Genomic DNA, 18503 nt, shown 5'->3' on the forward strand with positions numbered 1-18503 from the left:
CGCCAGAAAGTACATTTACGTCCTGTGCATGACCACGAGCATCGGAGCGGTGTTCGCGTCATACATTGCAGGTCCCGGCTGCTATCAGCAGCTGGGGACCTGTTGGTAATGGCCAACATCCGCAATCGCACAGATGTCCGCCATTAACCCCTCAGATGCCGTGATCAATACAGATCACGGCATCTGCGGCAATGCCCATCTCCCGGCGTCTTCTGCTCTGGTCTGAGATCGAGCAGATCAGAGCAGAAGACAGACGATAATACTGATTAGTGCTATGCTCTATGCATAGCACTGAACAGTATTAGCAAACAACTGATTGTTATTGATAGTCCCCTATGGAGACATAAAAAGTGTAAAAAATAAAATAAAAAAAGTTGAAAAATTAAGAAAAATAAGTTAAAAAAAATAAATAAATAAATAGTTAAAAATCCCCTCCCCAATAAAAACTTAAATTGTCCCTTTTTCACATTTTACCCCCAAAAAGCGTAAAAAAAGGGTTTTTATAAACATATTTGGTTTTTTCGTGTTCGTAAATGTCTGAACTATCAAAATATAATGTTAAAGATCCTGTACCGTGAACGGCGTAAACGTAAAAAAATAAAAATACACAAATGCTGCTTTTTTGTCACATTATATCCCCCAAAAAATTTTACAAAAAGTGATCTGAAAGTTTTATATATGCAAATGTGGTATCAATAAAAAGTACAGATGACGGCGCAAAAAAGGAGCCCTCATAACACCCCATATACGGAAAAAAGAAAAAGTTATAGGTGGTCAAAATAGGGTGATTTTACATTACTGATTTTGTACAAAAAGTTTGAGATTTTTTCAAGCAGTACAAAAATAGAAAAGTATCTAGCCATGGGTATCATTTTAATCGTATTGGCGCAAAGAATAAAGAAAACATGTAATTTTTACCGTCAAGTGTAGTGTGTGAAAACAAAACCCTCCAAAATGTGCAAAATTGTGGTTTTCATTTAAATTTCCTCCATAAAAAAAATAATTCTTTGGGTTTGCCGTACATTTTTTGGTAAAATGAGAGGTTTGATTACAAAGTACAATTGGTCACGCAAAAAACAAGCCCTTATATGGGTCTGTAGATGGAAATATAAAAGAGCTCTGGATTTTAGAAGGCGAGGAGGAAAAAACGAAAACGCAAACATTTTATTGGCCTGGTCCTTAAGGTCAAAATGGGCTTGGTCTTTGGGTTAATGGAGCACAAATAGAGACTATGTAAAGTCAAGGGTATAAAAGATTACCACCATCCCATGCGTATATATTGGAAGGTTATACACATATACCCATGAGGATCTCGATATAATGCCTTATTAGTGCGGTAGAAGACAATAACCTGGGGCAAGACAACACAAATGAATAAGATTGTCCATATTTTTTCCATCCAAAGCTATGAAGCCCGGAGAATAGGTTTGCAAGGCTATGGCAATATTTGCTTTTTCAAATATTTCTTTGCACTACAAACATTGATCAAGCACTGGAATGTGCTACAGGTATAGTTATGTGCTAGTGCAAGGGTGTGAATAGGTTTATGTACACTTAGCGTGATAATCTGTTAACTGTAGCCTGTGGACCTTTCTGCCTGTTATCTTATGGGCTAATTTCACATAAGTAAATACCATTGACATTACAGAACTATAACGTACATAGGTGCGATTGAGGCTCTCAGCATAGAAGAAGCCTGAAACAAAAAAGAAAACAAGGAATAGTTATATACATATATATCTTTTCACAAAAGAACAGTATTCAGATAATGGCCAATATCTCATGGCGACTGATATTAGTATAGTACAAATGGTTAAGAAGCCATGGATGAGATGGTCAGACAATACAAGGGCCAACCACATGAGCAATGGGTTCACCGTGCAGTTAATAAATATAAAACAACAGAGTTAGTTATAAAACACTTATATACAAAGTAGAAACTCTAAAATCTATTAAAAGTTGCAATACATGTTTTCTAGAAGAGGGATTATATTCTGCTTCAATGAGAACATAAAGTACAGCTGCTGCAGACCTTCTTTATAATAATAAAAAAAAAAAAAACATTAGGTCATTTTATTCAATTTCCTATAAATATTGTATTAGTCCGTGGATTAAAAAAGCTGAAAACTGGATTTAAAAAAAAAAAAATTATACTAAAAATATAGCTTAAATATGTATTATGTTGCTCAACCATAAGGTATATTTGCTAAATATGGTAAATGAGAGCATTTTAAGAGAGTACAACAGAATCTTCAGCTCCCCTCCCACTGGTCTTGCGTGGATCCTCAGCCTGGCCCAGCTTGATACGTAGTATTGTGCATAAAAAATTTTCAGGATCCAGCAATTCCATAAAATGTCACTTTTATTTGTAATCCACAGCGTTAAAAATCGTGCAAGATAGCACTCACGACACACCACCTAGTCAGTGATACACTGCAATATGGACGCATTTCGAGCTCATGCGCTCGAAACGCGTCCATGTTGCAGTGCATCACTGACTAGGTGGTGTGTCGTGTTGCAGTGCATCACTGACTAGGTGGTGTGTCGTGTTGCAGTGCATCACTGACTAGGTGGTGTGTCGTGTTGCAGTGTATCACTGACTAGGTGGTGTGTCGTGTTGCAGTGTATCACTGACTAGGTGGTGTGTCGTGTTGCAGTGTATCACTGACTAGGTGGTGTGTCGTGTTGCAGTGTATCACTGACTAGGTGGTGTGTCGTGTTGCAGTGTATCACTGACTAGGTGCTGTGTCTTGAGTGCTATCTTGCAAGCTTTTTAACGCTGTGGATTACAAATAAAAGTGAAGTTTTATGGAATTGCTGGATCCTGAACATTTTTTCTGCACAATACATTTTAAGAGAGGCCTGAATTACATGGCAAAAGAAGTCATCCTAGGGTAAAGTGCTGACCATATGGTACATCCGTATCTAGACTAACCTCTTCAGTAAACTACACCTTATCAAAATAAAAACCCAGTTTACGAACATATATACTTGTTTCATTGTGCAATTCACATCCTCAAGGTAAGCCTTTGAACAGGATACACAATAAAGTCACACCTGCTTAAGGCAACTTTATCAACTGCAGTAGTGTGTCTTATCTGAAAAATATTTATTATCAAGCTTATGACGTACAGTACTTCTCATCATAGAGTGCAGATCAATAATGTCTGTTGTTTGCAACCCTATGCAATGAACAAACATTACATGATCTAATTTTAGCACGGTATCTTTTTTTTTTTTTTTTTTTTTTTTCAAGAAGAGTTGAAGTGCTGCTTAACTTTTACATACAAACTAATATGCTATTTTGGGGGCATAAACAGATTTTTGTGCAGTTTGATTATTAAGGAGGCTACCCAGATACCCCATTTTCAAAAATTCTCTTGGTCAACTATAAGATAATAAAAGGGATCTCATTCAGCACTATAATGTCTTGGACAGAGAGGAGAGGAGATCATTATCTCTATCTAGAGGACTTGTCCTACCTTGCACTACATTGACAATTTAACAATTTGAATGGGAACTGTGTAATGCTTCACTTCCCCTGTGGTGGCGCTGCAGGGAAATTTAACACTTACTGCCAAGTTTCTGAACAAATTACAGCTATTCGTTCTAGGAGTTCTAGGCAGTGAAAAACTTTGTATGCCGCATACTGTCAGGGGACCCCCAGAGGCCAAGCTCACACTGCATTAAATTTTGTAACATATTTAATTTGACGCATACCTTAGGAAAAAGAAACACCATTTATTTAATCAGTGTTTTGTTTCCAGATTACGGCAGATAAAACGTGCATAAAATTAAATACATCACAAAATTTTACACAAAATTTAGCAAAGTTCTATTCAGCTATTTTCTAGACAAATCTATTGCTAGGAAAACCAGGAGGCCACCAATACTGTTGCCATAACAGCTTATACAGGGATTGTTAGCTAGTTTTCCTAGAAAGATGAATGGTAAAACTATCTAGTTATGCAGTGATAAATGGATAGTGATAAATGTGTTTGCCATTCAGGAGGAGTAAGGAAAAGTTTGTAACTCCAGTGTAAACTGTACTAGTGACCATATGTTTACTGTGACACCATAGAAATAGGTATAATTACCAGGAGAGGAAAGTTTAAAGTCAAATTATCACTAGTTTTATGCTGCCCAGAACAAAGTAATGCATACAGTGGGGATCAAAAGTCTGACCCCCAGGTAAAATTTTTTTATTAATGTGCATAAAGAAGCCAAGGAAAGATGGAAAAATCTCCAAAAGGCATCAAATTACACAGATTAGACATTCTTATAATATGTCAACAAAAGTTAGATTTTATTTCCATCATTTACACTTTCAAAATAACTGAAAGCAAAAAATGGCGTCTGCAAAAGCTTGGGCACCCTGCAGAGTTAATATCTTGTACTGCCCCCTTTGGCAAGTATCACAGCTTGTAAACGCTTTTTGTAGCCAGCCAATAGTCTTTCAATTCTAGTTTGAGGTATCTTTGCCCATTCTTCCTTACAAAAGTCTTCCAGTTCTTCGAGATTTCTGGGCTGTCTGTCACGCACTGCTCTTTAAAGGTCTATCCATAGATTTTCAATTATGTTGAGCTCAGGAGATTGTGAAGGCCATAGCAAAACCTTCAGTTTACGCCTCTTGATGAAATCCCCCGTGGATTTCGATGGTGTGTTTAGGATCATTATCCTTTTGTAGAAGCCATCCTCTCTTTAACTTCAGCTTTTTCACAGATGGCATCAAGTTAGCATCCAAAATTTGCTGACATTTTATTGAATCCATTTTTCCTTCTACTTGTGAGATGTTCCCTGTGCCACTGGCTGCAATACAACCCCAAAGCATGATTGATCCACCCCCATGCTTAACAATTGGACAGAGGTTCTTTTAATTAAATTCTGTTCCCCTTCTTCTTCAAATGTACCTTTGCTCATTCTGGCCAAAAAGTTACATTTTAACCCCATCGGTCCACAAAACTTGTTTCCAAAATGAATCAGGTTTGTCTATATGTTCATTTGCAAAGTTCAAACGCTGATTTTTGTGGTGAGGACGTAGAACAGGTTTTCTTCTGATGACTCTTCCATTAAGACCATATTGTACAAGTATCTCTTTATAGTGGAATAGTGTACCACAACTCCAGTGTCTGCCAGATCTTTCTGGAGGGATTGTCTCAGCTTTGCAAAGGGGGCAGTGCATGCTATAAATTCTGCAGGGTGCCCAAACTTTTGCAGATGCCACTTTTTTGTTTTCTGTTATTTTTAATGTGTAAATGATGGAAATAAAATCTAACTTTTGTTGACATATTATAAGAATGTATAATCTGTAATTTGATGCCTTTTCGAGATTTTTCCATCTTTCCTTTACTTCTTTATGCACATTAATACAATTTTTTACCTGGGGTGCCCAAACTTTTGATCCCCACTGTACATCCCTTCCCTTTCTGAAGATTTCTTCCCTGCACTGGCCCAGCACAGCACTGCTTCCCCTGCCAACCGTTTGCTGATTGACAGCTGTCTACCAATAGAAAGTATTATTAATGATACCTGGGGAATGGCAAAATAAACCTATTGACAGTCTTTTTAAAGGGGTACTCCAGCCCTAAGACATCTTATACCCTATCCAAATGTATAGGGGATAAGATGCCTGATCGCGGGGTCCCGCCGCAGGGGACCCCCACAATCTTTCATGCAGCACCCCGCTATCATCAGCCTCCGGAGCAAACATCACTCCAGGTCTGATGAATCACGATCACGGGGCCGGAGTATCGTGACATCACGCTCCGCCCCCTCAATGCAAGCCTATGGGAGGGGCATGGCAGCTGTCACGCCCCCTCCCATAGGCTTGCATTGAGGGGTCGGAGCGTGACGTCACACAGGGGGCAGAGAAGTAATGTCACGATACTCTGGCCCTGTGAGATGTACAGAAGATCTTAGCCCCTTAATTACGCAAGGGTGTAGAAAGAGGACTTGATACTCAAGTCCACTCTATACCTAGCAACTCCAGGCTGGTTTAAGTAGCTGAGGGCCAAGTGATGTCTACTGCTGGCTATAAACTCTTTAAAATTAGCTGTCAGTTTTGAAATCAGCATTTTAACAGAGTTTGTTTGCGACTGAGGTCGTGCTTCCCACCGAGGTCGTGCTTCCCACATGCTGTTGCCACGGCTTTAGGCTGCTCTCCATGCACTACTCCACAGCAATCCTTGATCTGATGAAGGTCAATGTTTGACCGAAACATTATCTAAACTTTGGATTGCATATGAAATAAAACTCACATTTGCATTATTTGAGTGCCAAGTGTTTTGTTCTATGATTCTAAGGAGTGGGATCCTACTTGAGCACCATTAGAAGAATTAAGAGTGCCATATTCTACTGTATTGAAGTGTTCGTTGGTCGTCATTGCTGGTTCAGAGGTTGAATCATCTGTACTTGGCCTTCGTGGCTGATGTGACTGAGCTATGGGTACATTACATAACCTAACTGGCTATATATGCTTCCCATGCATCTAAAACTAAAGCTGCTCAATCTGTACATAAAAGCAACAGTCTACAAAGCTTTTTTTTTTTTGCTTTATGAATAGTTCTATGAGCATTCAAGTGTTGCACAACATTCACATGTGCTTAATCTATAATTACTGTCATTCAATGAAAAACTACTATAATTTAGGCCAAGGGTTATTTTGTTGCAAATCCATGCCAGATTTCTGCTAATTGTCAATGTACAGTTGTGTCCGCTTGCAGGTTGCAACACGACCCCTTTGACTTGCACTAGCGGCAAAGCAGCCTTTGGCTGTGCAACTAGCACCATGCCAAAAGTCGTTCTGTAGCACTAGCCTAAGAATCCTTTGGAAATATAAAACTCATCCTGATCATGTCCAGATGATATAGGTTCAAGACTTGTTCCAGGAGAGATTATACATACTAAGGGTGAAAACAAACAATATGATAGCACGTGCTTCAGCGATTTTCTGTCATAATATCTTGTATGGAAGACTTGCTACCATCGCATGGTGTAAATAAAGGCCAATAAGAAACCAGAGAACCATCACTGCAGTAAGTAACCCCTTAGCTGTCACTTAAAGGAGAACTCCAGGATGTACAACTTGTGTGTTAGATCGCGGGGGGTCCGACCGTTTGCGCCCCCCGCGATCTTCCAAACTGATCCCCAGCTCCCTGCATGATACGAGTGTTTTAGACCACAGCACGAAGCTGCAGCCGACACGCCCACTCCATGCAGTTCTATGGCAGAGCCGGAGATTGCAGAAAGCACTGTCGGCTTTGGTCGAAAATGCTCGTTTCTTGCAGGGAGCCCGGGCTCCATTCGCGAGATCGCGGGGGTGGGGTCCCAGCAGGGGTACATCCTGGAGTTATCCTTTAACCCCTTAAGGACAATGGACGTACTCCTACGCCCCCGTTTCCGAGTCCTTAAGGACCGAGGACGTAGGAGTACGTCCTGTCCTTTCCCGGCCCCCTGCCGCTAGCCGGAGGGGAGCCGGTGCCCGATGCCTGCTGAAATCGTTCAGCAGGCATCGCGGCATATCGCCCAGGGGGGTCATTATGCCCCCCCATGTCGGCGATGGCCGCAGATCGCTGGACAATTCAGTCCAGCGATCTGCGGCGATTCCGGGTCAATCGGGTCTCCAGTGACCCGGAATTACTGGCTGATCGGGGCCGTCAGAGACGGCCCCGAACAGCCAGAGCCTGCAGGGGTGAGGTGGCACTGGTGCCACCTCACGATCGCCCTGATTCGTCGGCCGGATTACCGGCCGACCAATCAGGGCGCCTGCTGCGGGTGTCACTCCCGCACCCGCTCCGCCCCTCTTCCAGAGGACGTGAGCGGGTGCGGGACGTGCACCCCGGGTGCTGGGGACCCCGATCCCCGGCGTTAATGTTGGGATCGGGGCCCCAGGAGCGACGACGGCGGCGGCAGCGGGACTGACCTGTGCGGCGATCAAGCAGCAGCAGGAGGTGAGTGACAGCCTCCTGCTGTTGCTTAGCAACAGCTCCCAGCATGCAAAAAGGGCATGCTGGGAGCTGTAGTTATGCAACAGGAGGAGGCAGACCACCACAACTCCCAGCATGCACTTATGGGCATGCTGGGACTTATGGTTTTGCAACAGCTGGAGGCACATTCTTTCTATGGAAAAATGTACCTTCAGCTGTTGTGTAACTACAACTCCCAGCTTGCACAAACAGCTTAAGTGCATGCTGGGAGTTGTAGTGGTGCATCTGGTGGTTGCATAACTACAACTCCCAGCATGCCCGTTGGCTGTCGGTGACTGCTGAGAGTTGTAGTTTTGCAACAGCTGAAGGCACACTGAGTTAAGTAGCAAACCAGTGTGTCTCCAGCTGTTGCATAACTACAATCCCCAGCATCCCCAGCCAAAGTAGTATGCCTCCCGCTGTTGCATAACTACAACACCCAGCATGCCCTTCCGCTGTCCGTACATGCTGGGGGTTGTAGCTTTTGCAACAGCTGAAGGCACACTGGTTGCAAAAGACTGTAGGGTATTAAGGTTCACTTTACCCCTTTTTACGTTCCCCGAGGGGTCTGGTTTCCAAAATGGTATGCCATGTGGGGTTTTTTTGCGGTTCTGGCACCATAGGGGCTTCCTAAATGCGGCATGCCCCCAGAGCAAAATTTGCTGTCAAAAAGCCAAATGTGACTCCTTCTCTTCTGAGACCTGTAGTGCGCCAGCAGAGCACTTTTCACCCCCATATGGGGTGTTTTCTGAATCGGGAGAAATTGGGCTTCAAATTTTGGGGGGTATTTTCTGCTATTATCCTTTTTAAAAATGTAACATTTTTGGGAAACCAAGCATTTTAGGTAAAACATTTTTTTTTATTTTTTACATATGCAAAAGTCGTGAATCACCTGTGGGGTATTAAGGTTCACTTTACCCCTTGTTATGTTCCCCGAGGGGTCTAGTTTCCAAAATGGTATGCCATGTGGTTTTTTTTTGCTGTCCTGGCACCATAGGGGCTTCCTAATGGTGACATGCCCCCAAAAACCATTTGTCGCTCCTTCCCTTCTGAGCCCTCTACTGCGCCCGCTGAACAATTAACATAGACATATGAGGTATGTGCTTACTCGAGAGAAATTGGGCTACAAATACAAGTAAAAATTTTCTCCTTTTTACCCCTTGCAAAAATTCAAAAATTGGGTTTACAAGAACATGCGAGTGTAAAAAATGAAGATTGTGAATTTTCTCCTTCACTTTTCTGCTATTCCTGTGAAACACCTAAAGGGTTAATACACTTATTGAATGTCATTTTGAATACTTTGGGGGGTGTAGTTTTTATAATGGGGTAATTTATGGGGTATTTCTAATATGAAGACCCTTCAAATCCACTTCAAACCTGAACTGGTCCATGAAAAATAGGGAGTTTGAAAATTTTGTGAAAAATTTCCAAATTGCTGCTGAACTTTGAAGCCCTCTGGTGTCTTCCAAAAGTAAAAACTCATAAATTTTATGATGCAAACATAAAGTAGACATATTGTATATGTGAACCCAAAAATGTTTTATTTTGAATATCCATTTTCCTTACAATCAGAGAGCTTCAAAGTTAGAAAAATGCAAAATTTTCATTTTTTTCATCAAATTTTGGGATTTTTCACCAAGGTGGTTTGCTGTGTCTGTCAGCGTTCTGTCCAGAGCATGTAGGCGCTACCAGGAGACAGGCCAGTACATCAGGAGATGTGGAGGAGGCCGTAGAAGGGAACCCCCCCCCCCCCCCCCCCCCCAAGCAGGACTGCTACCTCCGCCTTTGTGCAAGGAGGAGCACTGCCAGAGCCATGCAAAATGACCTCCAGCAGGCCACAAATTTGCATGTATCCACTCAAACGGTCAGAAACAGACTCCATGAGGGTGGTATGAGGGCCAGACGTCCAAAGGTGGGGGTTGTGCTTACAGCCCAACACCATACAGGACGTTTGGCATTTGCCAGAGAACACCAAGATTGCCAAATTCGCCACTGGTGCCCTGCGCTCTTCACAGATGAAAGCAGGTTCACACTGATCACGTGACAGAATCTGGAGACACCGTGGAGAACGTTCTGCTGCCTGCAACATCCTCCAGCATGACCGGTTTGGCAGTGGGTCAGTAAGGGTGTGGGGTGGCATTTCTTTGGGGGGCCGCACAGCCTTCCATGTGCTTGCCAGAGGTAGCCTGAGACCCCCTTGTGAGACCATATGTTGGTGCAGTTGGCCCTGGGTTCCTCCTAATGCAAAACAATGCTAGACCTCATGTGGCTGGAGCGTGTCAGCAGTTCCTGCAAGAGGAAGGCATTGATGCTATAGACTGGCCCACCCGTTCCCCAGACCTGAATCCGATTGAGCACATCTGGGACATCATGTTTCACTCCATGCACCAATGCCACGTTGCACCACAGACTGTCCAGGAGTTGGCGGATGCTTTAGTCCAAGTCTGGGAGGACATCCCTCAGGAGGCCATCTGCCACCTCATCAGGGGCATGCCCAGGCGTTGTAGGGAGGTCATATAGGCACCTGGAGGCCATACACACACTACTGAGCCTCATTTTGACTTATTTTAAGGACATTACATCAAAGTTGGATCAGCCTGTAGTGTGGTTTTCCACTTTGATTTTCAGTGCGACTCCATATGCAGTCCTCCATGGGTTGATAAATTTGATTACCATTGATAATTTTTGTGTGATTTTGTTGTCAGCACATTCAACTATGTAAAGACGAAAGTATGTCATTCAATTAGTTCATTCATTCACATCTAGGATGTGTTATCTTATTGTTCCCTTAATTTTTTTGAGCAGCGCATATATTCTAGTGTTTAAAAGTCTGTATTTAAGGAAAAAAAACTGCAATAGATGGCTGCAATGTGATTGCTAAGGGGGCACAATAGCTGTCTCTAACCAGAGAAGTTACTATTCTCTTAAACAAGAATAAAAGAATCATAATATAAAATAAGATATTGTTTAAGGCTGCTTTAACACTATAAAAATACTTCTGTTATAAACGCCCATCATAAAAATCTTGAAAATCGTCCGTTAAACGGCCGTTAGCAAATCCTATTATAGTCTATGGGATTTTTCTAATAGCCGTTTTAACCCGTTATCGCCCGTTATTAATAACAGCCGATATTTTGTGACGGGCGAATGAACGGAAGAAATAGTGCATGCACTATTTCTTCCGTTACTATCGCCTGCCACAAAATAACTTATAAATAATTAGGAAAATACTTAGTTTTTAAGGAAGTATTAAATGGAAAAAAGTTGTTTCTAACGACAGTGACGCTTTAAGGAAACCAAATGGAAGTCACAAGATTACCCAAAACCATGCTAAACACATCCACAGGATTTAATGATAAAGTCCTAATTTCATTACACTTATCAAATTTAAACACAGCATCAGGCTAAGAACACAATGGAGGTTAGAAATGAAGTTGAACGTAAGGCATGGTGCCAAGTTGGGGCATGTAGCAAAGCTATGCTGTGATACGTAGATTTATGGTCTGAAGGTCCCATGGGCTTCTAGCCATTAAAGGGGTAACCCGGTGGAAAACATTTTTTTAAAATCAACTGGTGCCAGAAAGTTAAACAGATTCGTAAATTACTTCCATTTAAAAAGGTTAATCCTTCCAGTATGCTACAGAGGAAGTTTTTTTTTTTTTTTCCTGTCTGGCCACAGTGCTCTCTGCCGACACCTCTGTCCATGTCAGGAACTGTCCAGAGTAGGAGCAAATCCCCATAGCAAACCTCTGCTTCTCTGGACAGTTCCTGACACGGACAGTGATGTCAGCAGAAAGCACTGTGGTCACATTGAAAAGAAATTAAAAAAGAAAAAAAAGTCCTCTGTAGCATACAGCAGCTGATAAGTACTGGAAGGATTAAGATTAAATAGAAGTAATTTACAAATCAGTTTACTTTTCTGGCACCAGTTAATAAAAAAAAAAAACCTTAAATGCAGTCCATCAAGTGCAACCTAGAACCTTACTGTGTTGATGCAACACCAATATGGCGATCATTTCCCAAAAGAAAGCCATTCATTTTAACGTCTCAACAAACATCTATTAAGACAATAGATGTAATGCTGCATGCATTACAGTTTGATCTAATTTCTTTATTGGTGAAAAAGCACTAATTTCTTTTGTTTTATTAGGTTATGTGATGCTGTGTTGAATGCTTCCCTTTACTGGTTTTCCTGCTCCCAAAAGAGGTCACCGCCTCGCAGTGGGACTTGTTACAGAGTCTGCAGTGAGGGGTATGGCCAACAATTAACATAGCCACAAAATTCTGCAGCAGAAATTCTACTTTTAATTCCTTATTTGCCAGCAAATGAGGAGGTCTCCCTGGAGGGGTGTGGGGTTTCTTGCTCTTTGTGCAGGCCAACGCTTGGTTCCCCACGTGGTGCCTTTCTGGACTGCTGGCGCCATCATTTTGAAACAGACTAAACCTGGATGTCTCTCTTGCTACCCCTGAATACTTCTAACAGACCACGCTGATGCACAGCATTTCCTGCTTTTCTCCACACACAACACTGCTGAAACAAAGAAAGGAGCCATGTGTGAGGAGCCATGGACCACTTTACTCTCTGCTGCCACACTTGCCAACACCTGCAAATAAACTAGGTGATTGCTGCTATACCTGGCCTCTGTTTACCACCCTTCTGTTACACTACAATTTAAAAGGAGTACTCCGCTGGAAAACTTTTTTTTATTTTATTTTATCAACTGGTGCGAGAAAGTTAAACAGATTTGTAAATGACTGCTATTTAAAAATCTTAATCCTTCCAGTACTTATTAGCTGCTGTATGCTCCACAGGAAGTTAGTTTCTTTTTTAACTTTTTTTCAGTCTGACCACAGTGCTCTCTGCCGACACGTCTGTCCATATAAGGAACTGTCCAGAGCAGGAGCAAATACCCATAACAAAACATTCCTGCTCTGGACAGTTCGCGATATGGGCAGAGGTGTCAGTAGAGAGCACTGTGGTCAGACTGAAAATAAATTAAAAATGTTAAAGGAGATCTGTAGTGCTCTGAACTTTATCTCCTATCCGAAGGATAGGGGATAAGTTTTAGATCGCGGGGGGTCAGAGCGATTTCCTGTACAGGGCCGCGGCAATGTACAAGAAAGGGGGTGTTCCGTCCACGCATGATGCGGCAACAGGCACGCCCCTCCATGTATCTCTATGGGATTCATGGAGGGGCGTGCCGGCTACTGCGTCCTGCGGGGACGGAATGCCCCCTTTCCTCTACATAATTGCCACGGCCCTGTAAAGGAGATCACAGGGGGCCCCAGCGCTCGGACCCCCCACGATCTAAAACTTATCCCCTATCCTTCGGGCAGTGAACTGGGAGGATTATAAAATTTAACAAGATCATGACCGGTACTCTTTAAATCCTTCTTGCGATAAATTAGCTTCTTGAGGGATTAATTACATGCTGTCCATAAAAGTCTATGGCAAAGGGAGGGGGAAAGACTGGAGAGAGATGCAAGCAGACAAAAAAAAGTTTTGTATGCCAAGAACGAAAAGGATTACCTCCAGGAGTAGTTCCCAGATGAGAACAGCTTGTATACTGGTAACATTGGTCTCCGTATACAGGATTTGGCCAGTTACAGTATGAAGGAGATTTGTGTGGTGATAATATTTTCTGCTTGTATACTGGTATTATTGGTCATGGCATTCTGGATTTGGTCAGTAACAGTATGGTGGTAACATGTATGATGATATTTGCTCCTTGTATACTCATGTTAGTAACCGTTTGACTATCTTTTAGAGGTACTCTCTCATGCAAAGAAACTGGTCTTTGCTATGTTAAAGGGGTACTACCGTGCTGACAACTTATCCCCTATCTAAAGGATAGGGGATAAGTTGCCTGATCGCGCGGGGTATCTCGCACACAGCACCCCCACTTTCATCAGGCCCCAGAGCGAACATCCGCTCCGGGTCTGATGATGAGGCCAGTGATCGTGACATCACAGCTCCGCCACATGTTCACTCCGGGGCCTGATGAGAGCGGGGTGCTGCGTGCAAGATCGTGGGGATCCCCAGCGGCGGGACCCCGCGCAATCAGGGCAACTTATCCCCTATCCTTTAGATAGGGGATAAGTTGTCAGCAAGGTAGTACCCCTTTAAACTTTACACATATTCTTATGTGATAGGAGTGCGATTGCTGCAACCACTTTCCTATTACCCTCAAATCTTAGCATATACACACTTGCCATAGTATGTAGAGGTTGTGTGAGGTGATCGTGTGGTAGCAGTAATCATGCTCCTGTCACTCTAAGGCAGTGTGTACATGCTGAGATAGGAGGGTGATAGGAGTGATTGCTGCAACCACATTATACGGCGAGAATATTAAAGGGGTACTCCAGTGGAAAAACAATTTTTTTTTCTTTTTTAAAATCAACTGGTGGCAGAAAGTTAAACATATTTTTAAATTACTTTTTTAAAAAATATTAATCCTCCCTGTATTTATTAGCTGCTGAATACTACAGAGGAAATTATTTTCTTTTTGGAATGCTCACTGATGACATCACGAACACACTGCTCTCTGCTGACATTATTATAATAACGCTTTATTTATTGTTGTCCTTAGTGGGATTTGAACCCAAGGCCCCAGCACTGCAAGGCAGCAGTGCTAACCACTAAGCCACCATGCTGCCCTTAGCATACATCTGCTATGCATGGTTGCTAAAATGGACAGAGATGTCAGTCGAGAGCACTGTGGTCGTGATGTCATCAGTGTTCCAAAAAGAAAGGAATTTCCTCTGTAGCATTTAGCAGCTAATAAGTACTGGAAGGATTAAGATTTTTTAATAGAAGTAATTTACAAATATGTTTGTTACAAACTAGGGATCGACCGATATCGTTTTTTTAGGGCCGATACCGATAATCGGTGGAGGTTAGGGCCGATAGCCGATAACTTATACCGATATTCCGGTATAAGTTATCGGCTATTTATCCCCCCTTCGACACCGCTGCAGGACATTGATTTAAAGCGGGCGCTTTAAATCAATGCACTGCAGTGGCTTTTGCGGTGCCATAGGCCGCCGCCACCACCCGCTTCTCTCCCCTACCTGTCAGGGTGGTCCGGGCCATCCATCCTTCATTCCTGTAGTGTCCGGCGGCATTCCGGGTGGAGGATGCACCGGTCCGGGCTGTCCTTCTTCTCCGGGGGTCATCTTCTCCACTCCGGGCAGGCTCCGGCCTAGTAGCGCAGCATAGACGCCGCTGCGCAGTGACGCCCGTGCGCAGCGACGCACCTGACGTGACGGCGTAGCGGCGTCTATGCAGCGTACTAGGCCGGAGCCTGCCCGGAGTGGAGAAGAGGACCCCCGGAGAAGGACAGCCCGTACCGGTGCACCCTCCACCCAGAATGGGGCCGGACACTACAGGAAGGAAGGATGGATGGCCCGGACCACCCCCATTACGGGTAAGGTTTTTTTTTTTTTTTATTGACTCGGAGGGTGGGGGAGGGGCCCGACCGGTATAGCAGTATGGGCAAAAATCCATATCAGTATACCGCCCAGCACTACGGTGGGGGGTGCGACGCGGTGGGTCGGGGGGGCTGTCGCGGTGCGGTGGGGGCGGTGCATTATCGGCAAGGTGATTGCCGATACCGATAATGCCCAAAATCGTGATTATCGGCCATACCGATAATCGGTCGATCCCTATTACAAACCAGTTGATTTAAAAAAGAAAAAAAAAATTGTTTTTCCACCGGAGTACCCCTTTAAGGAAGAGGCTGGGTGTGATTGGGCGTGACTGGTGGCGTGATTAGGGCATGGTTAGGGGGTGGTTTTGGGGCTATGGGCTCTAGCCCTGGGTCATTTGGAGACCTAGCAACATCCCTGCCCTTAAGTATTGAGGATTTCCTAAGAGCTTGACAGTTTATTAGACCAGTTGGAAAGCTAAATGAAACGCCCTCCATACATATTAAGCACTCTATAGAATAAGCTTACTTACAGATGAATCACAGCGTAAAGTACTAATCTGATCACCTGTAACATGAAATTGCAAGGTAAAGTCTTATGATGAAATATGAAAATAATCTATTACCCACAGTATTATGAAACATCCCACACATGACCCCGATATGTTGCCTGAACAGATGAAATTGATTCTAAGAAATGATGGGTCAGCAAGACTTTTTTTCATTGTTTTTTTTTTTTATCTTTGAGAAGAAACATGAAATAAAAGGACAGAGCTTATTCTTTGGCTCTGAGAAATCCTCTGATAGAGGATCATATGGCCTGACACTCATATCCTTTTTGCTTGTGGAATGTACTGCCCCGCAGACATCAGACAGCGTACAGAGAGACCTGATAAAATGAGCAGAATCCCATCTGCGATGCAGGCGTACAGCATCCAAATAGTCTTAGTGAAAATCCAGCACTGGAAATTCATCTAAATAAGAGAAATGTTTTTAAGACCATGGGTGCCAAACAGACTACCCCTCAAATTACACAACTGATTTTTACAAAATACAAGTCCGACCTTTTCCTTTCAAATAAACAGCTTAGATGAATAAAGTTCTTCCTGCTCCTATTTTCTTTATAAAGTCAGTGACAATAAGCACGTAGGAAGAAAAAGCAAAGTACAATACAAGGGTAATAATTACATGAAAACTACCGTTATCCAAATACAGAATGTATTAACTATTTTCTGAAAATATTTACTGCATACTGTGGAAATATTTTAAATGGTCACTCTCATTAAAACTAATATTTGCTATTGCACTTCTGGTAAATAAAAAATATTTCTAATATACTTTGTTTAAAAAAAATGAAGTTTTCTATGTTTTATTTTGCTTAAAATAGCTCAAGAACACATTTTCCCCCATCTTATACACAGACTTTGGACCGAAGCCCAAACACAGAAAGTGCAGCCTGGAGTGCTGAGGAGGGGTATGTCCAACCAACAGCATATGGCAGTTAAGTGTGAGAGGAGCTATGATTGGATGAGGCTGGACACACACCCCTCAGCACTCCAGGCTGCACTTCCTGTGTTTGGGCTTTGGTCCTAAGTCTGTGTATAAGATGGGGGAAAATCTGCGCTTGAGCTTTTTTAAGCATAAATAAGACATGGAAAACTTCATTTTTTAAACAAAGTATATTAGAAATATTTTATTTACCATAAGGAATGCAATAGCAAAAATTAGTTTTAATGAGAGTGCCCATTTAATAAATATATTAGGGAAAAGCATCATTCCAGTAACAACAGCCTAAAGAGGTTTTCAGAGACTTTATGATGGCCCATCTACATGACCACTATCACAATCACTAATCAATGGTCTGCAGACACCCCACACCCTAGCTGCTCGTAGCCCTGCACTACACAGTGAATAGGGCCAGAAGCCCTGTGCCGGTGAATGTATAGTTGTGGCACGGGTAATTGCAGCTCAGCTCCCATTTTCCCACTATACAATGAGCAGGGCAGGGCTTCTGGACCCATTCACTTTATTGTGCAGAGTGCTGATGAGCAATTGATGGCTATCCTGTGGATCATAAAGTCCTGGAAAACCCCTTTAAATTATGATGTCCATTCAAAAGCCCTCTAAAAGGCTATCACTGCACTGATTAACATGCCCTGTGACTGGATACCAGTAATGGCGTTCATTGTTTAAAATTGTGTTTTTTGTGTTTTTTTTAGCTCTGTGCAACATCGCACAATGCAGAGGAGAACCTGTTTGGTTCTGACTGGTCAGATCCTAGGGCAAGTGTTTGAGGCACCAAAGAACTGACAGATTGGCCCTTATTTAGTGTAGTTTTCTTTGGGGGGGGGGGGGGGGTTTCCGGACAGATATTTTTCCACTCTATTTACTATGGTTTCCCTCCTTATTGCACTTTCCCCTATGTTTTGCTTTTTTTACACATGCTCTGAGCTGTGGGGTTTCTGTGGAAACCTTAGTAAATATGTTGGGTTTTTTCGGGAAAAAAATGCCTCCTTTTCAGGCTTTTCTCCATAAAGCACTGAAACACAGCTCTGGTTTGAGCAGTTATACGGGGGATGATCTGAGCACTAACTTCAAACTACATCAAAGTGCAGGGTCCCTGTCAGGACCCTCCTCTATTAGCTAGAGCAGAGGGCTGGTCAAAAAAATTCTCTCATGCTGGTAAATTTGGCACATGCATGTATTACATGGTTATCCAAATGTCTGGCCCAGCATGGCTTTCCTGGTGATAAACAAGTTATCTGGTGAAGCTGTAACGGTAACTGGTTCTTGCTAATAAGTAAAACAGGTTCACAAAGTTGTACGGAGGCTTAAAACAATCTCACAGTACAACGTGCCCTACATAAAGTACTGTCTATCTGATATCCTGACTTACTATACGTCAGTATATAAATCAATGCTATGATGTCACTGCATTGATTTTCTTGCTACCTATTTTGACACTTATCACACTGACATAACATTTACACATTACCCAAGACATGCACAAAAATCATCAACATTTCTTTTACTTTATCCACATCAGAAATTATACAAATTTAGGTCATGTTCTGAAGCAATAAAGCCAAGCCAAAATATGGAAATGTAGAAA

General features: G+C 42.6%; 1 protein-coding gene across 3 annotated transcripts in view; it reads right to left on the bottom strand.

The window, feature by feature from the left end:
- Nucleotides 1-18503, bottom strand: part of ARMC9 (armadillo repeat containing 9) — a 139712-nt gene that overhangs the window by 44067 nt on the left and 77142 nt on the right. For all 3 annotated transcript variants that reach the window (XM_056565556.1, XM_056565557.1, XM_056565558.1), the window contains exon 10: nt 1662-1696. In XM_056565556.1, the coding sequence (XP_056421531.1) occupies nt 1662-1696 (35 nt within the window). The remainder of the gene's footprint in view (nt 1-1661; nt 1697-18503) is intronic.

Source organism: Hyla sarda, chromosome 3, assembly GCF_029499605.1.
Source record: "Hyla sarda isolate aHylSar1 chromosome 3, aHylSar1.hap1, whole genome shotgun sequence".
Classification (NCBI taxonomy): domain Eukaryota; kingdom Metazoa; phylum Chordata; class Amphibia; order Anura; family Hylidae; genus Hyla; species Hyla sarda.